The sequence below is a fragment of the Sarcophilus harrisii genome, chromosome 4 (assembly GCF_902635505.1).
Source record: "Sarcophilus harrisii chromosome 4, mSarHar1.11, whole genome shotgun sequence".
In the NCBI taxonomy this organism is placed as follows: Eukaryota; Metazoa; Chordata; class Mammalia; order Dasyuromorphia; family Dasyuridae; genus Sarcophilus; species Sarcophilus harrisii.
The window spans coordinates 58,475,572-58,501,727 of NC_045429.1; the positions used below are offsets into that span (position 1 = coordinate 58,475,572).

Consider the following 26,156-nt stretch of genomic DNA (forward strand, 5'->3'; position numbering starts at 1 on the left):
ATTGTTGGTGGAATTGTGAACAAATCCAACCATTCTGGAGAGCAATTTGGAACTATGCTCAAAGAGCTATAAAACTTGCATACCCTTTGATCCATCAGTATCTCTACTGGGCCTGTATATCAAAGAGATCATTAAAAAAAAAAAAAAAAAGGAAAAGGACCTATTTGTGCAAAAATGTTTGTAGCAGCCCCCCTTTTTTTTTGGTGGCAAGGAACTAGAAACTGAGTGAATGCCCATCAGTTAAAAAATGGGAATGAGTTACGGTTATTAATGTAATGGAATATTATTGTGCTAAGAGAAATAACCAGCTGGCTGATTTCAGATTAACCTGGAGAGACTTATATAAACTGATGTTAAGTGAAGTGAGTAGAACAAAGACAACATTGTACATAGCAACAGCAAGATTATGTGATGATCAATTCTGATGGACTTGGCTCTTTAAAAAAAACAAGATGATTCAGGCCAGTTCCAATGATCTTTTTTTTTATTTAATAGCCTTTTATTTACAGGATATATACATGGGTAACTTTACAGCATTAACAATTGCCTCCAATGATCTTTTGATGGAGAGAGCCATCTGAACCCAGAGAAAGAACTGTGGGAACTGAGTGTGGATCACAACATAGTATTTTCCTTTTTTTGTTTGTTTGCTTCCCCACTCCCCGCCTTTTTGGTCTGATTTTTTTTTTTTTTTTTTTTTTTTGCACAAGCATGCTAATTGTGGAAATTAGAAGAACTGCACATGTTTAACCAATATTGGATTACTTGCTAAAAGATGGGGTTGGGAGGAAAGGAGGGAGAACAATTTGGAATACAAGGCTTTGCAAAGAGCAATGTTGAAAACTATTCTTGCATGTATGTTGAAAATAAAAAACTATTATCAAAAAAATATAAATCAGTGCCTTGATAGAGTCAAGCCTTAAAATTAGCTAATTTATCAAATAAAGTCATGTTTTAAAACAAGGAGCATGCAGAGGAAGGAGAACTGAGTAGAGGGAAGAGGAGGTGAGGAAGAAGAGGAGGAGAAGGAAGAAGGGGAAAAGAATGGGAAGGGAGAAGGAAGGAAGGAGAGAGGAGAGGAAGGAAAGAAGAGGAAGAAGGGAGGAAGGAGGGAGAGAGGAGAGGAAGGAAGAAGAGGAAGAAGGGGAAAAGAATGGGGAGGGAAGGAAGGAAGGAAGGGAGGGAGGGAGGAGAGGAAGGAAAGAAGAGGAAGAAGGGGAAAAGAATGGGGAGGGAGAAGGAAAGGAGGGAGGGAGGAGAGGAAGGAAAGAAGAGGAAGAAGGGGAAAAGAATGGGGAGGGAGAAGGAAGGAGGAGGGAGGGAGGGAAGAGGAAGGAAAGAAGGAGAAGGGAAAAGAATGGGGAGGGGAAGGAAGGAAGTAGGGAGGGAGGAGGAGGGAAGGAAGAAGAGGAAGAAGGGGGAAAAGAATGGGGAGGAGGAGGGAGGAAGGAAGGAAGGAGGGAGGGAGAGGAAGGGAAGAGAAGAGGAAGAAGGAAAAGAATGGGGAGGGAGAAGGAAGGAAGGAGGGAGGAGGGAGGAGGAAGGAAGAAAGGAAGAAGGGGAAAAGAATGGGGGAGGAGGAAGGAAGGAGGGAGGGAGGAGAGGAAGGAAAGAAGAGGAAGAAGGGGAAAAGAATGGGGAGGGAGAAGGAAGGAAGGAGGGAGGGAGAGAGGAAGGAAGAAGGGAAGAAGGGGAAAAGAATGGGGAGGGAGAAGGAAGGAAGTAGGGAGGGGGGGAGGAGGAAGGAAAGAAAGGAGGAAGGGAAAAGGAATGGGGAGGGAGGAGGGGAAGGAAGGAGGGAGGAGGAGAGGAAGGAAGAAGAGGAAGAAGGAAAAAGAATGGGGAGGGAAGGAAGGAAGGAAGGAGGAGGAGAGAGGAAGGAAAAAGAGGAAGAAGGGAAAAGTGGGGAGGGAAGGAAGGAAGGAAGGAGGAAGGAGAGGAAAAAGAAGGAAGAGGGAAAAGAATGGGGAGGAAGAAGGAAGGAGGGAGGGAGGAGCGGAAGGAAAGAAGAGGAAGAAGGGAAAAGAATGGGAGGGAGGGAAGGAAGGAAGGAGGAGGGAGGCGGAAGGAAAGAAGGAAGAAGGGGGAAAGAATGGGGGGGAGAAGGAAGGAGGGAGGGAGGAGAGGGAAGGAAGAAGGAAGGGGAAAGAATGGGAGGGAGAAGGAAAAGGGAGGAGGAGGGAGGGAGGAAGGAAGGAAAAGAAAGGAAGAAGGGGAAAAAGGAATGGGGAGGGAGAAGGAAGAGGAGAAGGGAGGAGGAAGGAAAAGGAGAAGGGGAAAAGATGGGAGAAGGAGAAGGAAGAAAGGAGGAGGAAGAGGAAGAAGGGAGGGAGGAAGGGAAGGAAGGGGAAGAGGGGAAGAGGAGGCAGAAGGAGGGGAAAAAAAGAGGGAAGGGCCGCGGAAATCAGAGAAGGAAGAGTAAGAAGGGGGGGAAGAGGGAAATAAGAGGAGGAGGGTATCACTGCGGGACAAGCCCAACAAAGGAACAAAGAGGCACCTGGGAGGAACGCAAGTCCTGTGAGAATGGACACCTACAGCGTCGGTCAACTTGAAGCCCAAGGCAGCTCAGATATTACAAGGCCTGACATCCCGTTTCGGTTCCTTTGTCCCTGCCCTTGGTCCACTTGGTAAAAGCCTGACAAGAACTACAACCTTCTTTTAAAATTCCACGCGACTGTTCATTTTGCGATCGATAACTGCATTCTAAGAGGAAGCGCTGGAGAAAAGCGAAAATGTAAAGGTGGTGGGACATGCTGCCGCTTGAGAAATTCAGTCAGGCACTAGCCCCGCCACCTAAAGGTACCTGCCTCTGACCGAACGGGGATGAGGGGAGGCGTGTCTCTGAATGCGGTGCGCTGATTGGCTGCGCGCGTGACCCCGCCGGCGAAGGGCCGGACGTGCTGGGGTGGTCGCGTTGGCAGCCGCGGATCTTGGAAGGCTCCGGGAGCCCAGGGAAGCCCCGGAGAGGCGCGGGCGGATGGCGCAAGGATGGGCCGGCTTCTCCGAGGAGGAGCTGCGGAGGTTGCGGCAGAACAAAGGTAACGACCGCAAGGTAGCTCCGTCCCGTCGGTCCTGAGGAGAGCAGGGGGCGGGGTCCTGTGGGGGAGAGTGACTGACCCTGGGCCCAGTCCTGTCTGCAGACATTTATTAAGCTCCTACTGTGTGCCGGGCGCTACGGGAGGTACTTACGTGGATAGAGCCTCTCCTAAACTCTTGCGGAAGTCGCCGAGAGTGTGAGGCAAAAGCTAGACGTCCCTGCCCTCAAGCAGCTTACTATCGAATGAAAACGAGTGCAAGTGTAAATAACATTTATTTGAAATAAACAATGGAGGAAACTCCTCGAAATGTTTCAGCCGAGCTTTGTATAAAGTTAGTTATTAAGCTCTTACTGTTTACCAGGCACGAGGAGGTAGGATGGGTAGATAGAGCTTTTATTAAGTGCTTGCTGGAAGCACTGAGTATTCCTGCCCGCAAACAGCTCACTGTCAAATGAAAACATAACCTTCGCGTAAGTAAAAAGTGTATGTGAAATGAACACAAGTGGAGGGAGGGCGCATTTCTAGACATTTTAGCCAAGCTAAGAAGAAATTTAGAGTGAGTTGGCCAGTAAGCACTGGGCAAAGTGCTGGGCGCCCTCAGGATGCTCCCCATCGAACGGAGGCTGTGCAGACAGCTAACCACAAACAAAATATGAATGGGAGAGACGGGAGATGATCTTAGAGGAAAGGCACTAGGATTAAAAATGGGAATAAATGTAAAAAATGGGATTTTAACTGGGATTTAAAGGGAATCTTGCGAGAATTTCAGGCCCCTATATAAGGTCAGAGTAACTGGATCTTTGTGACAGTAAAGTAAAAAAAGTTAAAAAAAAAAATAAAGTAAAAAAAAAAGTAAAGTAAGTAAAAAAGTAAAGTAAAAAAGTAAAGTAAAAAAAAAAGTAAAGTAAAAAAAGTAAAAAAAAAGTAAAGTAAAAAAAGTAAAAAAAAAAGTAAAGTAAAAAAAGTAAAAAAAAGTAAGTAAAAAGTAAAAGTAAAGTAAAAAGTAAAAGTAAAGTAAAAAGTAAAAAAAGTAAAGTAAAAAAAGTAAAAAAAAAGTAAAGTTAAAAAAAAAAGACTAGAAAAGGTAGGAATGGGGCCAGATTAGGAGGGGCTTTTAATTCCAGAGAATTTTATAGTGACTCTTGGATGTCCTTGAAAGCCACTGGATTTTATTGAATGAGAGGATTTCATGATTGGGCTAGATTGGTTTGTTAGCTGAGTGTAGTGTGGACTGAAATAGACATTTGGAGATAAGAAGAGAGTGTATTTTCTCTTTGGGGATGAGGAGAATATGCAAAGGCACCACAGTGGAATGTTGTGTGCGTGAGGAACAAATACACGGGTTTAAGTAGAATAAATCAGTATCAGTCTGTCAATAAGCATTGTGTTTACTATTTGCCAAATCACTTCCCTGCAAATGCAGTGAAAGGCAGATAGATGATAGTTCTTGCATTTGAGATCATGATATAACTTCCATAGTACATATATGTGTGTGATATATACATATATGCATATCTATACATTTGTGTGTATATATATACAAATGTATAGATATGCATATATCTATGTGTGTGTATTTGTGTGTATGTATATATGTATATATTTCTATATGTATGTGTATATATATGTGTATATGTGTTATACATATATGTATATATACATATATAAGTATCTATACGTATCTATATGTGTGTGTGTGTGTGTATATATATATATACATACACACATATAGATATATATATATCTATATCTATATATATATATATACACACATATATATATATCTATATATATATATACACAACCATACATGCACACACATATATGGGATAAATAGGAAATAATTAACAAAAGAAAGGCACTAGAATTGTGATCGATTGTGAAAGGTTTCTCATAGGAGGTAGGATTATTTTAGTTGGACTTAAAGAAGGAAAGCCAGGAGACATAGATGAGAAGGAAGAGAATTCTAGGCATGGGAGACAGACAAAATGCTGGCGCAGAGAAATACAGGTCTTGTTACTAACCAGAAGACCAATGTAACTGGATTGAGGAATATGTGGAAAGGTGGAGAGGACTAGGTTATGAAGGGCTTTGAATGTCAAACAGGATTTTATATTTGATGCCACATCTTGTAGGGAGTCACCGGAGTGCATTTGAGTAAGGGAGTGATGTGGTTACTGAGTGCAATGATCTTGTAAGGATAGTCTAGATACAGATTGTAAAGGGCAGTCTATTGAAGAAGTTACATTCACAAATATGGTTTGGAAGCAAGAAATGAAAGTGACCATGGCATATATATCTCGGCAGCAGCATGCCAGTATTTTGTTTTCTTGTCTTTCTAAGTTGGCATGCACAGTACACAACTACAACATCACATCATAAAAAAAGCTTGCCAAGTAAGCATTTCTATTTTGTTTTAGAAATAATTGAGAGTTATTAGGTCTTGTTGAATAAAGGAGTGATAGGGTCAGATCTCCGCTTTAGGAATAACATCTAGACAGTTGTTTACAGAATTATGAGGGAGAAGATAAGAAACAAGGAGACTGACCAGTTGATAAAGTTGATAGTCAACAAGAACTGGCAGGTTTCTGATACCCTCAATGAAAATAGGGAAGCTAGAGAGAAAAAGTCTGGGGATGATTGTCAATAATGACATATATCTGTCACAGGTCTGTATGTCTAGAACATAAAGGTTCTGAAGTGCAAATGAAAGGGAGGAATTCAACATATTTTTAGTTTTTACCCTTCATAGAATTTTTTTTTTTGGGGGGGGGGGAATTATATGAGCCTCAGGTAAATGCCTGTGATTTTAGTTTAGAGAGATGAAAAATAGAAGGAAGTGGTAGTCATGTTAATTAGATGAATGTGGAATATATGGACTAGTTAAAATTTTGTTTCAAGCAATGTTTTTGCATGTATTTTGAAATGTAAAAGCTATTTGCGCATCTTAAAAGTATTCAGTAAAATTGTATTTGTGATCTGTGTAAATATATGTAACTTCATTTTTTAAATAATATGATTTTTGTACTCCTGTTTTCATCCTAGTGCTCTCTGATTCTCCTTAAAGAAAGAAAAAAAAGATTAAACTGGCCTACAAACTATGGCCCTTTTCAGTTCTTTATTCCAAACCATATTTACTAGCATACTTTTCTAAATATCAAATTTACTGTTTTCCCCATTTCTACTGTCACACTTAATATCAAATATCAAGATATATGTTGGTTTTGTTTGCATTATTTTGTCAACAATCTATAAAATTTCTGCTTGTCAATGCAAGGATTATGAGATTCTAATCAAATAAAACTATGATGGTATTACTAAAGCTTGCCTGATCATTAAATGATATTGGTTTTTGACCATAGAAACTCTTGAAACCCCCTGGATATTTATTTGTAGTTGCCTTATTGGTGTAATTACTCACAGAGATGAAATAACAGATCTTTTTGAACTATGGTTTACAGACAGCTAATCTTCATGTGGTTAAATTTCAGAATTGGTTATATGTGGAATTTTTATTGAGCACCAAAAGTGGGGCATGAGTCCTATTTAATACAGAACCAGAATGTTATTTTTACCAGTGAGTGTGCAGTGTAAAAGATTAAAAGATAGAGATCTAAAATTGGATTGCAAATGAAGTATTAATGCACTCTTTTTTTTTTTCAGTAGAAAGTGATTTATAATCTCCTACTCTCAAATGTAAAATTTTTCCTTATATTATGCATAGATCCATTTGAGCCAGCTGATCGGCCAAAGCGTCACCCTATGAACAAAAGTCGACAACAACTACAGCGGGAAAAGGCCCTTCAGCAACAAAGCCAAAAGCTTGGACTTCAGGATGGTACATCAGTTCTTCCAGAGCAGTTGCTTTCTGCACCAAAACAGAGATCTGACCCATCTCCTGCTCTCTTCATCTCCCCTGGTAATAATGAAAAGCATCAGAGCATTGGAAATCAACAGAAAAAAGCAGGACTTGAGAATTTCTATAATGACGATAAAAAAGACGAGACTGTTACTCCAAAACCAAACTGTAAATTGGAAAAAAAGAAAGTGGAATTGTTAGTAAGTCTATTTAACCATGAAACCATGTTCTCTTTGTTATTTCTTCATAATTGTATTTTTAGGGAAATTTAAGCTTAATGTCTTATATGCTATAATGTGTTCTGAACTAGAAATATATGAAAAGGAGAAGTTATTCTTAGAAATAGAGAGCCCTGCCACTAACAGAGTGGTGTGTCAGTTTTCTGATCTATGTAAAACCATTTACTCTTCAGTTTTCAGAATGGGCTTGCCTAGTATGGGAAAGGAGGGTCTGGGCAGTAGAAAAGGCTTAAGAAAGGGGGAAAGCACAGGGAAGAGAAAGATAGATACTTTTCAAGTATACTGTTTTCACTGTATCTCATAATATAATCTCTGAAACTAAAGTTGCTAATTTAGTATAAATGCAAAGCTTATAGAATTTGCTATTCTTTGACTGAAGTAAGGCTTCTGATCCTCTGGACTCTATGTTATGTTCACTACTTTTGTTTCTTATCTCTTTAATTAATGACTTCCTGAAGACTTGGGATGCCATTCATTTTTCTGTCTCATTCTCTCTTGACTCTGTCCAGATTATTGTTCTCATCAGATCTCTTCATGAGATTTATTCCTTTTATGTAAAAATCCTTTACCAATTGCTTTTTTGCAGGTTTTACTGACTATAAAACCAAGTGCATTAAATGTATTTTATCTTCTAAGAGTTTAATTATTAAGTGTATTACAATAATACAAGTGTATTACAATACACTTAAGAATTTGAGGAAATCTTAAGATCTCAACCTAATTTAACTTCTAGATAAAGTGTGACTACCTTCCAAGTAATCATCCTGGAACTTCATTATAAAGATGACTTGGCATAAGAAATTTGCTACCTTTCAAGGTAGCCCAATCCATATTCGAATAGCTTGAATTGTCATTTTAAAAATAAATTCTTCTGATGTCCTTTTGTTTTGTATCAGTTGTTTATAGGCATAATTATCCACCTCCGAATAGAACCATTCTTTCTCCTAAATGTGAAATAAAAATAACCAAAGTGTGGTTATGTCTATCAGTATATGTAACGGGCCATATCTACTACATCAGGGCTTTGTCCACATTTCCCTGCGTTATTGGGTTTGTCTCTGGATTGGTTTACCTATATTTGTAAATTTTTTTTAAGTCTCTCTCTCCTGAGTTGGACTTCCCTATAGGTGCCAAAACAACCTTCCTAAAGCAAAGGTCTGACCGCATATATCACCACCCTGCTCAAAAACTTTCAGTTTCAGTCTCACCTCCAGGCGCATGCAAAAGCTATGATCTAGGGTTTAAGGTTCAATGTACTTGGATACATCCCTTTCTGGTCTTCTCTCATATTATTCCCCTTTACACAGTAACTCTTTTCCAGCTAAATTAGACTTTTGGTTGTTCACTGAATTCTAAATGGCAACTTCTGTCTCTGCAGATTTGTTTCAGTTGTTATCCTTGGCTGAAAGTTCTGCTTCCAAGAATCTTGATATTTTGATATTCCTTGAAGTCTTAGTTCAATTATTACCTTCCTATGAAGCTTTCCTGATGTCATTCTCTTCATACTCCTATCTTTTTTGTAATGATCTACTCTTTCTTTATTTACCTTACCTTGTCAGTCTCTTTAATAGAAGATGAGCTCATTGAGAGCATATTTCATTTTTTATCTTTGTCCCCAACATTTTGTATATGTTCAGTTGCTTATGAATATAAATTTAATTACTCTCCATCAGAGTGTCTGAACATAAATATGTATGGTCAGAGTAATTGAGTAGAGAAGGAAACCATGATAGCAGTGTTGAAATCCACATGTGGGACTTGGGATAGAAACAATGAGTTTGGTTCTTTTTGAGTAAAGAGTGAGGAATTATCTTTTTTTTCAGCATTCATTTTTGTGATATATAATTAATATCTAATGGCCAACACTTTTAAACATATTTACTTATTTGTCATATTATGCAAGAAAAATCAAACCAAAAGGGGGAAAAAAATCACAAGAAAGAAAATGCAAGCAAACAAACAAATAAGAAAGGTGAAAATACTTTGCTTTCATTCATGTTCAGTCTCTGTAGTTCTCTTTCTGGATGCAGATGGTGTTTTCCACCCAAAGTCTAATGGAATTATCTTGGATAATGGCATTGCTTAGAAGAGCTAAATATATCGTAGTTGATCCTCACATAGTCTTGTTACTGTGAACAGCATTTTGGTTCTTCCCTTTTCACTCAGCATTAGTTCATGTAAGTCTTTCCACACTTTTCTGAAATCAGCCTGCTCATCATTTCTTATAGAGCAATAATATTCCATTACATTCATATGTCAGAATTTATTCAGCCATTCCCCATGGGCATCCACTCAATTTCCAGTTACTTGCCACTATAGTAAAAGCTGCTACAAACATTTTTGCACATGTGGATTTTTTTCCGCTTTTTTATGATCTCTTTAGTTTACAGACCCAATAGAAACACTGCTGGATCAAAGTGCATGCACAGTTTGGTATCCCTTTGGCCATAGTTCCAAATTGCTCTCCAAAATGGTTGGGTCATTTCATAACTCCACCAACAATACATTAGAGTCCCAGTTTTCCCATATCTCATTATCTTTTCCTGTCATCTTAGCCAATCAGATAGGTGAAAAGTGCTACCCCATAGTTGTTTTAATTTAATTTAATAATCAATAATGATTTAGAACATTTTTTCACTAGCTTTAATTTTTTCATCTCAAAATTGTCTGTTTGTGTCTTTTGACCATTTATCAATTGGGGAATGACTTGTATTCTTATAAATTTGAGTCAGTTCTCTATATGTTTTAGAAATGAGGTTTTTAGCAGAAACATTGGATATAAAAATTGTTTCCCAGCTTTCTGCTTCCCTTCTAATCTTGATTGTATTGGTTTTGTATGTGCAAAAACTTTTTAATTTGATGTGATTAGAATGATCCATTTTGAATTTCATAATATTCTCTAAATCTTCTTTGGCCATAAGTAAGGAATTATCTTAAGATCTAACCATCTTATGGTTGTAGGGTTAGAGGGGAAAGCATAACTTTGGAGTTGTTCAGATGTGCTAGGCCTGGGAAATTAACAACTTGGGAGGTGGAAACCATTTCAGGGTTTTTTTCCCTAGAGAGTTTATGTAGTGGTATGCATTTTGATAATGAAAAAGAGGTTTCTTGGTGGAATTAAAAACAAAAACCCAGCTCTTGTCTTTGCTACAGATTCTTTCATTTTTCTTTCATCCAGCCTTTGGTCCTTAGTTAGTTGAATTTTGTGCTGTAGAAATATTTTTGAAAGTGGGTAAGTTTGAAAAATCACAGAATTTAGAAGTTGGAAGGAGTTTCAGCAGCTATCTAGTGTAACCTACTAAAACATGTCTGACTTGGTCTTCCAAGGTCTGTTTTGAAGGTGTTCAAAGAGGGAGAATTGTTTTCTTTGAGGCATCTAATTTTGAGAAAGTTTGCCTGATCTGGAGCCTACATTTTGTTTTTTCTGCAGCATCTCCCTCTTGCTCTTGCTTCTACACTTGAAGACTAAACAGAGCAAGTGTACTTCCTCCCCAGTATGACAGTTCTTTCAATACATAGCGAAATAATTGTCCTCCCTATGTATTCTGTTCTGCAGGCTAGCTCCTGTCAAGTTCCATGTGGCATGGCTTCAAGCTCCTGCATCAGTTCTGGTTACTCTCCTCTCTACAGTCTCTAGCTCATCAGCTTCCTTCAGTGAGAATGCCCAGACTTAGGCAGTATAACAATAGAATAACTGGAACTCTTTTATTCTGGGAAGTTATGCCTTCCACTGCAGCCCCAGATGACTTTAGCTTTTTGGGTTGGGTCGTCACATGCTGACTCAATGAGTTCCCAATCCACTCGATTCCTAGGTCTTCTTTCAGATTGCTAACTATATCTCCCTAGTCTTGCATTCCCGAGGTTCATTTTATGTCCAAATGAAAAACTTTATATTAATCTTTTGAATTTCATCTTACTAGATTCAGTCAGTGCTGTAAATTGATAGGCTCTTTGGGTTATCGGCAGATTTGCTAACTATCCCACCTGTGTCTTTATCCAAGTGATTGATAAATATGTTAAGCTGTAAACAGCAAACAAGCTGCTGGTTGCAGCTTAATATGAGGTTCCAAATCACCAAGAGTCCAGCTATTTAATCACTTAGATTTCATCTGGTTCTGTAATTGTCTGGTCTACACTTCTTCTGCAGAGGAAAAATATAATGTACTCATATCAGAAGCTTTGCTAAGATATAAGTAATCTACATAGCAGTATTCTTATTTACCAGTTCAGCAAACCTGTCAGGAAGGAGAAGAGGCTGGTGTGTGCTAGGATCTGAGTCTGGATGTGGCCACAACAGATCTTGGGGATCATGTTTCTTGTTCCAAATGTTCACTGACCAATCATTGCTTAATAAATATTAAGATAGCCAGAACCTTCTGTGATTGGGGACTTTATAACAGTTGAAAAAGCCTAGTGAGAAACATCTTCTTCAAATTATTTTATTGGATTCCTTTTGCACCAGTTATCTTATGCCATATATTAGTGTCTCTACAAATGAACTACTATACTCTGGCATCAGTTGCTTGATTACACATATATTAGAAACTTAATGGCCCAATTAATTTAAACCTTTGCTTCTGATCAGCCTCTTTATTACTATCAGAATAAAATAACTTGCTACAGATGTATTCTTGAAAACTCTTAATAGATTTCTTTAAGGGACATTTACATGACCAATTCGTTGCTTTTGGAAGAGGGAAAGGGAATTGGGGAGATAGGACTCTTTTATGTAAACCCAATTTTATTCTTGGTTACTGACCAGGCAGGAAAAATCTCATTGGGAAATCCTCCAGGAAGAGCAACGACTCATGGAAGAGAAAAATAAACGAAAAAAAGCATTTTTGGCCAAAGCTATTGCAGAAAGGTAAGAAATATACCAAAGAATGATATTTGTAACCATGTAGACCTTTCTGATGGTCTTCTTGCCTGCTTTACTGTATTTTCTTCATAACTGTCACTTTAGGGGCCAGCAGTATGATTTTGTTTCCTGAATGGAGTCCTGTCTTGGATACATTCTCACTTGCTAACTGTTAACAATGAGCAAATCATTTAACTTCTATTTTCCCCACAACTCCCTAGGATTTAGTTGTGACCCAATGAGATCACATTGTAACATACTTTGCAAACCTTAAAGTGCTGTACAAAGACTAGCTATTTTATTTCAGTCAGTACTTTAAAGAAATTAATTCAGATTATTCATTGGAAGGACAAATACTGAAGCTGGAGCTTAAATACTTTGTCCATATCATGAGAAGATGGAACTCATTGGAAAAAGACCCTAATGTTGTGAGAGATTGAAGGCAAGAAGGAAAAGAGATGATAGAGGAGAAGATGGATAGTGTCCTGGAAATAATGAACATAAGCTTGGACAGACTTTGGGAGACAGTGGAGGACAGAATAGCCTGGAAAACTGTGGTCCTTGGGAGTTCTGAAGAGTCAGACATGACTGAACGATTAAACAATAACAAATTACTTTTATTAAGTATTCAGTTTTCCTCAGTGGAGAAGTTTCTACACAAGGAATTCCCTATACTAGTGAAATGTCAGATCTGAGCCAAAACTACCCTTACTGGCAGATTCTTGCCTGAGAGCTTTTCAAGCATAAATGAAGCTAGACAAGTGATGACTAGAACCAAGAAAGAAGATTAGCACTAAGAATAATGGATTTGTTCATGCCACATTCATTTGCTTGAAATGTCACCTGTTTTGAAATTCTGAAGTGAACATCTTTGTCAGATGTACATTATAAACATTGAGAGCTAATGTAGTTATCACCATAGTTCACCAGAATCAAAATTTTAATTTATCAGTTGTTAGAAATCTTTCTAAAATGTATTATGTGATCAAAGGTGCAAATTAAAACAACTTTTAGGTATCACATTCATGAAACTGGAAAAAAATATTTAAGAAATGATAAAACACTGCTGGTAGGTTCTAGAGAAACGTTTATTTTGAGGGGTTTGTGCATTTATACTATGTCTGGCAGGATGCAGTAAAAGTTAATGAATCATAGCCTTGACACAGTAGTTTGGGGGGAACACATCTTAAAAGAATAATGGGAAAACAACCCAGAAACAGTTAGCTACTCAAAAGATGTACATCATGGCATTTTTGGAATTCTTAAAAAAAAAAAAAAAAAATTGAAGCAACGTAAATGTCCCAAAAAGGGGAATGGTTAAATGAATTCTTATTCGTTCGTGTAATGACATACCATAATGCAATGAAGACTGAGAATGAGAATTATAAAGAAATCTGGAACAAAATTGTGAATAACATAAGTGAAAAAATTAGACTCAGAGGTAGAGAATGCCTTAGACTCTGTCAACACTGGACAAGCAGAGTTCCGATAATGGACAAAAAGTAGATTTTTATGTGGAAATTAATTTAACTGTAAATAGTCAAAAAAGTTTAATGTGTTGCTTTCATGTTCATTATTTTGTTCAAGATAAATCATTTAACTATAGAAAGGCTTATACAATTCCAAGGATATTAATAACAATTTAAGTTTTTCATGATGACTTAGAATCATCTTGATGATGCCCATTAGAGTATATGCAAAATGCATATACTCTACTTTTTAGGGTTTTTTTGGTGCCTTCCATCAGTATATATGTGCTTTATTATAGCTAATACACATGCACCTTCCACCTTTATCACTCTTTCTGTCTTGCTGCTCCTGAGTTGTGAGATGGGTGACCAGCTTACTGAGCTTGTTAAGATCTATATTTGAATTAAGATGTAAGTGAGGGCAATCCGAATGAAGTACAAGGTCTTTGGTACATAATTAAGATTTTTTTTTTTAATTTTAGAATTTTGGTTGTGAGAGATTGAGATTATAGAAAGTCTGATCCACATGAAAGCCCCAAACAGTGGAAACTCTTCATCTTTTTATGACATATAAAGGGGCATGATTTTTTTGTTATATCTCAGAAAAAGAAATAGACATTTTTTGTCTTTATCCTCTTTACTCCAAATGAGTAAATAAAACAGTATTTACAAAGATACACAACTGTGTGGGACTTTGTGCTAGACTCATCTAAAAATTGTCTAATTCAATATACACAATGAATATGACTTTCAATAATTAGTAAATAAGGACAAGAGAAAACTGAGTTGTGAATAGGAAGGAGAATTTTGGTTGCAAATTGAGATATTTTTGACTTGTAAATAAAAATATAGAATCAATCATCTTGAGGAAATTAGGAATTAGGACTTTATGAAAAAGGAATGTACTTGCATGGATATGCCATACAATTTGCCCTGAGCCTGTGATGTATAATGACAGGGAGAAACCCCTGATGCATTTGTAGCCAGGAGAACTATGTCCAAATGCTGGTTCTCATTCCACTTATAGGTCCCTTCCTGGTGTGAACATTCACTTCCTCTCTGTATCACAGGTGGTCACAGGGCTTACTCTTCTTCTTTCTTCAACTAGAAAGCATCATACAAATGTGCTTTGCTAGATTACTATGAGTATGTTATCCAGAATTAACTTTCTGTTTCTCATTGCTTAGATCCAAGAGGACTCAGGCAGAAACCATAAAACTCCAGCGGATTCAGAAGGAGCTACAGGCTTTAGATGACATGGTGTCAGCTGATATTGGAATCTTAAGGAATCGAATTGATCAGGCAAGCTTGGATTATTCCTATGCTCGGTAAGCACTAACTCTTTGGGGAAATTTGTATTGAAAAAAAAAAAAAGCATTGAAACGTATTTTTATTGATGGAGCTGGTCCCTATGTGTGTTTTTTTTGTTTTGGTTTGGTTTGGTTTTTTGAGGCAGTCAGGGTGAAGTGACTTGAATCAGGGTCACACAGCTAATAAGTGTCCTCTTGATCCCAGGGCCAATGCTCTATTTACTGTACCCTGCACCGTCTGCTTTTCTCTCCCCTCTTTTTTGGGTGGGATGGGGAAGAATCTTATTTTCATTTTTTTAATATGCGCTTTTTCTTAAAATATATGTATTTTTCTCTTGGAAATCTGATACTGAAACGTTTTCTCCCAAAACAGTTTTACTCTTTTCTTCAGTCTATACTACATAAATTGTTTTGATATCATCATGTTCCTTGGTTTCAGACGTTGGGATTTTTTTTTGTTGTTTTGTTTTGTCTTTTAAAGAAAGAAAATATTGTAGTATAATTATAAAATGAACATAACACATGTAAAAAATTACATGGACTTTGCAAACAGATAAAAGAGTATAAAATTAAATTCAATTTTGGGGGTCTTCCATTCGTTTCAGCATTGCTTTAATCATTCTGGTTTGTCTCTTTTCACAAGGGAGTTCTGTGCAAATGATTCAGTTGTGCATCATTCTCTGTAACACTAGAAATCAATCAGAATGCCTCATTAGTCCAGGGTAAACCACAGCATCAGAATGTTTATATAACAATTTAATAAAGCGGAAATACTTGGTTGTGGTTTTCAATTCACTGTTCAGTGTTTAAGAAAGAGGCTTGTGGTTCTCCCTTTGACTTTTTTGTTTGCTTACTACGTGCCATTGGATGTCTTGAGTTGACTTTGTTAATTAACTTCTTCAGGGAATATCAGTAAGATAAGTAGAGATTAAAAATTCAGTGCAACAAACATTTATTAAGTGCCTACTAGGTGCTAGACACTGAGAATACAAAGATCAAAATAAAAGTGTCTGCCCTCAAGGAGCTTACAATTACTTGGATAGAAGCAACAGGCACACTGATAAATTATACGTAAGGTACATAAATTATATTGGATGGAGAGGATCAGGTCAGTCTCATGTAGGCAATAGCTCTTGAGCTGAGTCTTCAAGGATGAGATGTATTCTGCCAGGAGGGAGCGCACGAAGCGTGCAGGTGGGAGACAGCCTATCTAAAGGCTTGGGAGTATGAGTGGCTACAGAGGGGCCAGAAGGAGAGCATATGAGGAGTACACTGCGCACTTGGAGCCGACTGGGGAAGGACTTGCTCCAAACAGCAGTCTGTTTTTTATCCTCGAGGCCAGAGGAGGCCCCTCAGACTTGGCGGGGGGAAGAAGGGGGAAACAAGAGGGAGGGGTCAGTGTCACTGTGGCAGCTGCGTGGGAACGGTCTGCAGCCAGGGGAGGCTGTGGTGGGCACCGGCTCCGGGCATCATGGGGGCCCTGACTCCAACTTCTGCAGTGGAAGGGCCGCAGGTGATGCCCCCGGAGCATGGCGGAGGAAAAGGTCTGGCAGGAAAAGATAGTGAGTTCTGTTCTGGTGCCTCCAAATCATGGAGCTGGAAATAGCTAGGAGGCATTTGATAGTAAAGGACTTGGCCATAAGCTCCCAAGTCTTCTGCTTGAAGGTGATGGTAGAACCTGTGAGAAGTCGCTGAGAGTGGGGAAGGAGAGCCTTGAGGTAAACACACTTAGGAGGGGGCCTCAGATCAGGGAGCAAGTGAAGTTAGAAGGGACAGTCAGCCAGGGAGGAGGAGAACCTTCAAATGAGCAGTGTCACAAAAACCCAGGGAGGAGAATGTCCAATAGATAGGTGTGTTGTCTGAAGCACTTGGCAAATCTTAGCATATCTTAGAACACAGATCATGAATATCTTTATCAAAGAACAGGAAAGGGCAGATATTTTAACTGAAAAAAGACCATAGTCCTAGAGGAAATGACTTCAGCAAAACCCAAATTTCAAGGAAATGAGAAGAGAGGAGTGCAGAAGGAGATTCAGCGAGTGCTGATAGCTTTTTATTCCCCTAGGAATTTGGCTGTGGAAAGGATAAGAGAAAACTAGAAAGGCAGTTTGAAGAGGTAGTAATGTCATTGAAGGTATTTTTTATTTTATTTTTTTTTAAGAGTGGAAGAACTTTTTGCATGCTTGTAGGCAGAAGAGAAGGAGCCAGTGGATTGGAAAAGACTGAAAATTAGAAAGTGGATGTTTGTCAGGCAAGCTTATAGAAAGGAATGGGGGTTGATGAGTTCAGGTCATAACTAGAAGTATTGATGGTCACAAATCTCTGTTAAAAGACGATAGAGAAGGAAGCCAATATTGCTTCACAAAGTGACTCTAAGCCTTATCATTTTGTACTTTGAAGCTAATAAGTCTGCCAAATTTTTGCATGTGATTATAGCCTTTATATAAATATTTCAATTTACTTATTCATTTGAACTGGACCTATGATTTAATCGATGGAGGAAATTTCCATTGCAAACTGTCCTGCAACTTATGGTCTTGGACGGTTGCCTGGGGTCACTAAAAGGTTAACTGATTCTCGGGCTCAGAAGTGGGACTTGAATTCAACACTCCTTGAGTTTGAGACCAGTTCTTTATATTCTATGCTATGCTGCAAAATATTGTCATATTTTTAGATGTAATTAGTTATTGTATCACCAAAAAACATTCTAAATTTTGCTTTAATCCCTTCTTCTGAAAACTGTATGTGAAAAGAATGTCATGCATGTTTAACATTAACAGTGTAGAAATTTCATAGTTCTAGCTTTTGGGCAAATCACAATGAAAGACAGGCAATGTTCCCATAAGTGTTCTTTAAAAAACATTCCTAATTTCTGTATTGCTAGTTGATTTTGCCATGAAGTAAAATACTGAAGGCACAAACAAGGAATTCCTATTCAAGTGCCTGCTATTTGTAAACGAATGAGGGTGGTAAGGGGCATCAACATTTTTATTGCCAGGGTGTACATAGTACTTTTTACAAATATTATGTCACTTGAGGCAAATAAGTGACTTCCAATAAAATTTATGAATCAGGTCTTCCTGACTCCTGGTCTAATGCTTTATCCACTGAACTGTCTAATTGAGAGGATGTATGAGCATATGGAAGGAGAGGTTCATTTTATTTTGTTTTGTTTTATTTATATTTGTGATAAATGTACAAGAAAAGTATAAATACTATAAAAATTCAGAGGGGAGACATCTCTTAATTCTAGGAGGTAATATTTGAAGAGGTCTTTGAAGGATACATTTTATAGATTTAATAGAGGAAAGAGAGGAGAGAAAATTCCAGGCTTAAAGGGTCCATCTAATAAATTTGTAGTATGTAGACTTTAAACTTTATAGAATATTTTGCATATATTATTACATTTGAATTTCATAACTTTCTTGTAAAGTGTTGATATCTTCATTTTACAAATAAGAAAATTGAGGCTGAAAGAGATTGTGACTTGACCATGGGCACAAAGCTAACAGATGTTGGAGATGGATTTAGATTTTTGTGTTTTTGTTTTGTTTTGTTTTTTAATTTTTAATTTTTCATTCAGGAAAAATCTCCCTTCCTTCTGTCTCCTCTCTTCACCGCTTCTCCAAATGAGGGCAGAAGAACTCCTTCTGTAAGCACGTGTAGTCAAGCAGAGCAGATGTCTACGTTGGCCATTTTCCCTCTGCTTCCTTTTCCCCAGCATGTTTCATTTTGCACTGAGTCACCTCTCTTTCAGGTTGTAGGTGACATCTTTTATCATTAATCCTCCAAAATCGTAGTTGGTGTTATGCTGATCTGAAGTCCAAAGACTTTCAAAGTTGTTCAACTTTTTACAATATTGTCTTGATATAAATCATTCATCTGGTTCTTCTCACTTCATTTTTCATCAATTCATGCAAGTCTTCTCAGGTTTTTCTGAAACCATCCTTTTCATCATTTCTTAAAGCTCAGCGATATTCTGTCATATTCATATATCATAAGTCGTTCAGCCATTTTCCTCTGCAGGATTATATTCGGTTTTGCTGGTAAATAAACAGGGAAGGGCAAAGTTGCATCTAAATGTTGTTGGGAGGCAGAAAGAAAAGGGAGTTGATAGTTTGGGCAGTGCTCTCTCTGGGAAAAGACTGAGTGAGTGAGAGAGACTGAGAGAGTGGAAGTGGAGAGAAAGTTTTGGTGGCTGATTGCCATGTAAGGCCTCTTCAAATACTTGCCCAGTAAAGGGCAGGAGCAAGAGTTGAGGGTGGAGAGGGGAATATTTCTCATGTGTACCTTTACTGCACAATACCTACAAATAATAATCCTGGTAGACAGAAAGATGGAATGAACTGTTTTGTTGACTCTTTCCTAGGGCAACTGGGGAAGGGGAATTTTGTAATATTGGTAATCCAGGAAAGAGAACATTGTAGAATACTTTGGATGAAGTATATGCTTTGCCTACAATAGGAAGTCAGCAGACTGAAAGCCAGTAGCTCCTTTTTTGTACTACTTATGAACCAAGAATGTATTGGGGTTTGTTTTTTGTTTTGTTTTGTTTTGTTTTTACATTTTAAATAGAATTTTATATTAAAATGTAAAAACCATGCTTATCTTTGGGACCTTCTATGACCAGGAAGTGGGGTGAATTAATGTGCATCTCTTCTTCTCCCATTGACCAAGTGAAAGGGAAAAATTCCAAGATAAGGAAACTTTAAGCCTGGGTGACTGAATTTACTGGCATTGAAGGTATTTTTTATTTTATTTTTTTTAAGAGTGGAAGAACTTTTTGCATGCTTGTAGGCAGAAGAGAAGGAGCCAGTGGATTGGAAAAGATTGAAAGCTGGATCTGTTATTGAGAAATAATATATTTCTTGTATCACATTATTCAAGTTTACTTCATGCTTTATTTATCAGAATCCTCCCAGTTCTTCTGTGGGAAGCCTTGTTTCATCACCACAGCTAGAAGGGATGTCCCCCTAGAGGGAGGAGAGTATGACCAGCTCATATTAGGCCTTTTCTGCATCTGACCTTCCAGAGGGCAGTGCCTACCCTTTGTTAATGACCTCTCCAGGACCCTCAGAACATCCTCAGATGGTTGCATGGTTATTCTTTGGTTTATCAGGCAGATTAAAAAAGTGGCTTTTATGAACAATCATCTATTTCTCCTTTTTATACATGGCATTTTGCCGAGTTTTTTCTTCCACTAAGGAAGCTCTTAGCTTTTGTAATACAGAAGTGTAATGTCATATATGAACTAGGATCCATAAACCCATAGTTGTTTTTCTCCAGTCATTGTACTCAGTTTGAGAGGTTTCCTAAGACAGCCTGGCAGCATCTTAATAACTTGTGTTACTAAAGGTAATAGAATAGATGATTTCTAAAAAGGAAGTCCTGGTAGTCTCTGATTAGGACATCATTTAACATGGATTTCCCTTTGCAATAATAAAACCATGGTATTATGATTTTTTGTAGTTTAGGAAAAATAACATACTTAAAAATTAAAATTTTAATATTAATCAGTGAGTTCACAGGTATTTTTTAAGCCAAGTACTGGTAATACAAGTATAAATAAGGAACCAATATACACTTATCTTCTAATTCTTTGTTGTACCTAAAATGATTTACAATGTCTTCATTTATTTTATTTCAGCTTGGGCTGTTACTTGGTAAAAGAGAAAACCAGGAGAATTAACTTTTTCAGTCTCACACAATAGTTATTTTTCTAAAGGACTGTGTGGATATTTCATTTTACACACACACACACATCCTGATTATGAATATTCTCTTCATGAAGTACAAAAGCTTTGAGAGCATTCTCTGTAGCCCTGTGTAGTTCTCAAGGTCCCTTTACCTCTACTTCTTTGTGAGCCTGTGACATCTGTCAGCCAAAGACAGTATATAGAGATTTACTAGTTGTGCTTATGAATCCTATATGTATAGTAATGTTCCCAAATAGCTTCATATTCTGTAGGTAAATCAGTGAAATATTTGTATATAGTTTATTTTAAAACCAGACACATAGTTCTTATATAGACACTAAGTGTTATTTTGCTATTCCCTGGATCAGTTAAGCAATACCAAAGCAGTGTGATGGCTTACTTGAGAGAAAAGGCATACAAACAGTATGAAAAACATAGTGAGTAAAATTGAACTGAAGGTACAACTATTGAATTAGTTTAGATGAGCTTTGAAATCATTTAAGAGGATGAATTACTTTGAAAAATTAATGCTAGAATCTGCAGCATTATTTTGGCATTCATGGAGCTTGGGTTTTTTTTTTTATCTTTTAGTAATCATTAGTAATCATTTAGAAATCATTTAGTAATCAAAATACATTTTACATGTAATATTTATAAATCTTATATGATAGCTTCATGTAATGTCATCTACCAGAAATGACTTGGAGTCTGGAAACCTTCAGTTTTGGTGCCAGTTCTACTACTGCCAAGGCCTATGCCTCTAGGCATGACTTGGCTGTGTCTTAATTTCTTCAACTATTAAAAAAAAATTGGATTTGATAGTGCATCTTACACTTATGTCATGGGAAAGTTATTAGGAGAACAAGTGAGATAAGTTTTTTTATGTTTTATCTCATTTGGATAGAAAATATGATAGCATGATAGTGTAGTAACCCTGCATATTAAGTTTTTGGAATGTTTTAGATTGTTTTTAAAAAATGTATTGGCCTCTGAAAACTTACTGGGTTGATAGAGTCGGGAGGAGTCGGTAGGCGTTATGTCTCCTGTCTCCTCACGGGTACCTCTTCCTGTTCTCTGTGGCCTCTGGCCCTTATTAAAACCCTTCCTAATCTAGATACAGATATCTACCCTTTTTATGTCTTTTATTCATCATTCACAAACAGTCCCCATACTTACATTCAGGAACCCTGAAAAAGTCTTCACAAATTGTGACAACAGAGAAATACTGTAACAACACCAACAGAAGGAGGAAGGAAGATGGAGGTACAGGAAGATTCCATTAATAATATATTAATTCTGGTGCTTTTTGCATCTCATAGACCCATTTGTTTACCATTTAGTTTTTCCCCCACTCCCTCCTAGGCAGAGTAGCTTTAATGCTGGGGCTCAGAGTATCTCTGATACCTGTGGTTGTTGTTCATTCTCATTCCATTTTGAGTTGATTATGTTGATTTCAGGATCTTCCCCCACTCCACTAGAGAGCTCATCAGCTCATCTTTGTCCATGTGCTTGCAGGAAACGATTTGACAAGGCAGAAGCTGAGTATGTGGCTGCAAAGCTGGACCTCCAGCGGAAGACAGAGATCAAAGAGCACCTCACGGAACACCTCTGCACCATCATTCAGCAGAACGAGCTCCGCAAGGCCCGCAAGTTGGAGGCGCTGATGCAGCAGCTGGAAGTGGAAGCTGATGAGGAGAGTCTGGAGCTGGAGATTGAGGTGGAGAAGCTGCTGCAGCAGCAAGAAGAAGAAGGGAGAAAGCAGACAGTCCTTGCAGAGGAGGCACTGAAGCCATCTAGGAATGGTATCTCCCTAGGAATGGCGGACGAGGGCAACCAGGCTGCAGAAACAGCTGTTGGGCCACGGGTAGAGGGCCAGGACACAAAGGCAGAATCCAGGGCCTGTTCAGACTCAGGCAGAACAGAGCAGGAAGGGAGAGCTGCTATAGACACACTCCCCAACAGTCAGGCCTCCTGAAGGGCCCCAGGTTGTGTCCTGACTCCCTGGAATTCCTAGTAAAAACCCACATTAAGCCAGGCTGGTATAATTTTGAGTCCACTTGTGAAGTGCCAAGTAATACTAATTGCATTTTTATTGTGAAGCATGAATGTACTTAGTCGTGTCCTTTGTCTGGGCCATATGCTTGGGCCTGAATTTAGTCATCTTCAGTCTACTTTGTGCTACTGCTGCTGCCCACAAGAGACCATGCAGTGGAGCAGTTTAGCCACTTGGCTCAGTTGCCCCAGGGACCATGTTTTCTCACCTTCATCCAGGCCATTTTCTGCAGGTGCTCACCCTCCCCGAGTCCACCTGATTTTTACCTCTTTGTCAGAGAACTATAATTAAAGCACTACCATTAGTATATCTGAGGTGTATTACTGAGATGCTCTATTGTTCCCCTGACTCTCTTTGTGACTTTCCTGAGCATAACCAGCTTCCCAGGCTCCCCAATACATGTTATTTCCCTTATTAAAATATAAGCTCTTTGAACCTTTCACTAGAATGTTTGGCAGTATAGTAAATGCTCTTCATTCATTCATCATTCATTTACTTCACCATCTCAAAAGGCTGATGCAAGAAAACAAACTATGTTGTTAGAAATTTTAACTTTACTGATCTTAAAATTATTTTTCTGATGCCTATTAAAAAACTAAATAAACTTAGAAATAATTTTCAGTGTAGTATCTTACCTGAACTGTGTTAAATTTTGCTGGGAAAATTTGGTGGTAGTTCTTCATTGACATCGGGTTTTTATTTGTTTGGGAGGGAGTGATATGTTAAGAAAGCATCTGTTTCTCTTTTTTACCATTGTGTTCCCTCTTCTAAATAGGCTCATTGTTGAATGCCTCATATGGACTACAGCAAATTTTTTAAACGCTCCTCAAGAGGTGCATATTTGAGTTATTATACTGTTGACTTACATTCATTTTATAAATCACAATGGATAAATCACATGAGTTTAGGGCATTGGGTTGTTACCCCATAAAATTATTTGAAGACTTTGAGGAAAAGTACTGTCTACAAAGCAGTAGGTTTCTCTTGTTAATGTTAACATTGCTTCAGTTGTGCAAATTCAGAAGAACACTTAGCTGTCTTATAAGAATGAAAATGCCATTTAGTAAGATGTATCAGGGAATAACTCAGTACATTATTGCTGTTTATGATCAAAAATTTTTGTTAATTTTTTTCTCAATTTACTTTGTGTGTTGGGAGTAAATTAATTTACATGATAAAACAAAATTTTAAATTCTATGGCTAATATTGATTTGCTATTACTTTAATAGTTTTTCCATTACTTACTGCTAATTTGTTTGGCCAATATGTTTTTACTTTGTAAAACTTTCATCCAAATAAATGCTATAGTCTCATCGGAATACTTAAACTAGGGTTTGGATTTAATTATGATCTATATGTCACATACCCTAAGAAGTGTAAAAATTTCTAAACAATTAATTTCAAATGGGGAAAGAAAATGTGCAATATTAATAACTTCTCAGAAAAACTTAGGAATATCTTATTTAATGTATGAACTTATGGACTGAAGTGTCGTTTTACTGTCACTTTCTACTCCTGTGTATGGAGCTATATGTTTGTATATTATTCAGTGTGATTGGGAAAACCAGTATTGTTACTGTCAATCTTCAAAATTTCAAACATCTTAGTAAACAGTTGCATTTAAGTTTATGAATTGTATACATAAAATTGAAATCTTCAGTGTCCAAGTTAATCATATTTTTCTAAGAAATAAACAAATCAGATGAATTTATTCCATTATTTCTTGTCTGCATTGGAAAGCTTATTTGAAAATATGTGTTGGGTAAGTAACTCATAAGGAGTGTGCCCCCATAGTACCCTGCCTTAATGTGTGGTACAGGTAATCATCACTTGCTCTTCCTTTACTTACTACTGGAAAAGAGAACTCATTTTACTGAGACTAGAATGTTGGCTTCACAGTTACAAGCTAGCTAAAAACCAATAAGGAACACAAGAGGAAAAAAAAAAGGAATAGTTACCTCTAGCCTGTGTTGTATAGTGAACTTAGTGCTGGCTCTGTAATCTTAGGTTAAGTCTTTTATTTTTTTTTTTTAAACAATTTCTCTTTCCTCATCTGTAGGGTGGGGATAATGATGCTAACACTGCCTACTTCAGTTGTTGATAACTACAACAGGCTGTCTGGCTTTAAATCTGAAGTGTTGATTACTGTTCCTGATGTGAAATGGCCAGAAGTTCAGGCAGTAAAATTCACTACTTTCCTTTAAGCTGATTTTTACGGTGTGTGGTGACTTTTCGGAAGTTTCTTATGAACTGCTTTCTGATATGACTGCAAAAGGACAAATTATATTGTATTGAAGCTTGTACTTTTGAAATAATTCCTTCTTGATTTTCCCTAAAAGGAACATTATAATGTTTAGAAGAATTGCACCTGTTTAGCCTATATTTAGCTGTTTGGGGTAGAGGGGGGAGGAAGGGAGAAAAATTTGGAAAACAATTTTGCAAGGGTAAATATTGAAAACTATGCATGTATTTTGAAAATAAAAAGCTATTGATTTTTTTTTAAATAAAGACTTATAGTTAGGCTTAAGATCTGATAACTATATATAGGGGCTAAAGGAAACTTGAAAAGTCATCTAGTTCAGTCCTTTTATCTTTAGAAAAGGAGACATACAAAGGCCCAAAGACACAGCAGAAGCAGAACCAGAATTTGAACCTACGATTTAGGACTTAAGTTTAGCTGTCTTTCTACCCTAGTATATTGCTGGTAATACATGCAGTCAAATCCTACTGCCATCAAATTTTTGCAATGTTGGTTGTTATGGGTCTAATCTTTTGGAGAAACAAGAATAGAGAGAAATGGGTCCAGATAAGGAACTTTAAAGCTCCTACCTCTTTACTCATGCTAATGTAATGGCTAAAACTTTATACCATCATGGTGCTCAAATTTGATTTTCGTTTCAGCCCTGTGACCTTGTATTTATTCTGTGTCTGCCCCAATTTGTCCATTTTTTAAAAAAAAGTAATTCCTATGACAGGTGCCTAAGAATAGTTTCCAAACTAAGTCAGAGTTGTCTCTTCTAAGAGACAACTTGTACCCACTTCTCTCATAGGTTTGCTATTAAGGTCAAATCCTCAGTCCCTCTGTATTGTCATTTGACTCATTTTCATACCTGAGCTTTAGAGAAGAATCTGAATATTTTAAAGCAAGATTGTACTATTTATAAGAAAAGGTCAGTTGTGTCTTTTTTAAGGTACTTTTTCTAAGTCTGAATTACGGGACTTAAAGGCTGTAAATTGCACTCCTTGCTGATAATGGATAGCTGTTAAATGCTTTATTCTAGGTTCAGACGTTAAAGTCACTGACTGAACTCCCATGGAGCATATTTCACTGCTAAGTTACATTTGAACTATAGGACACTCAACTCTAGAGTAATCTACCTCATTTTCTTTTTAAATTTTGTAATATAGCATATTCAGGTTCAAGGATTTCCTCTTGTATTTCTTTTTTTTTTTCCTACCAAATTCCTTTTTTTTTTTTTAATTATAGCTTTTTATTTACAAGTTATATGCATGAGTAATTTTACATCATTTACAATTGTCAAACCTTTTGTTCCAATTTTTCCCCTCCTTTCTCCCCTCCCCTTCCCCAGATGGCAGGTTGACCAATATATGTTAAATATGTTAAAGTATAAAT

General features: G+C 37.4%; 1 protein-coding gene across 4 annotated transcripts; it reads left to right on the top strand.

Moving 5' to 3' along the window:
* The first annotated feature begins 2,855 nt into the window (after positions 1–2,855).
* GORAB (golgin, RAB6 interacting) lies at positions 2,856–24,229 on the top strand. Of its 4 annotated transcripts, none has more exons than XM_031936865.1 (5): positions 2,856–3,038; positions 6,763–7,097; positions 11,894–12,000; positions 14,651–14,791; positions 21,985–24,229. In XM_031936865.1, exons 1-5 carry the CDS (start codon positions 2,978–2,980, stop codon positions 22,442–22,444), a joined length of 1,104 nt encoding a protein of 367 aa, XP_031792725.1. In that variant the 5' UTR covers positions 2,856–2,977; the 3' UTR covers positions 22,445–24,229. The 4 variants fall into 4 exon arrangements, with proteins under 4 accessions (XP_031792725.1, XP_003767480.1, XP_031792727.1 ...); XM_003767432.4 differs by having other exon boundaries at positions 6,763–7,093; positions 11,899–12,000; XM_031936867.1 differs by lacking the exon at positions 21,985–24,229 and having other exon boundaries at positions 6,763–7,093; positions 11,899–12,000; positions 14,651–14,795.
* The last annotated feature ends 1,927 nt before the right edge of the window (positions 24,230–26,156 follow it).

Excerpts from the sequence above, each read along its gene's own strand:
- GORAB (XM_031936865.1), top strand. The coding sequence starts at position 2,978 with ATGGCGCAAGGATGGGCCGGCTTCTCCGAGGAGGAGCTGCGGAGGTTG. Across the intron at positions 12,001-14,650 it reads GCCAAAGCTATTGCAGAAAG|ATCCAAGAGGACTCAGGCAG; the intron begins GTAAGAAATATA and ends CTCATTGCTTAG. Across the intron at positions 14,792-21,984 it reads TTGGATTATTCCTATGCTCG|GAAACGATTTGACAAGGCAG; the intron begins GTAAGCACTAAC and ends ATGTGCTTGCAG.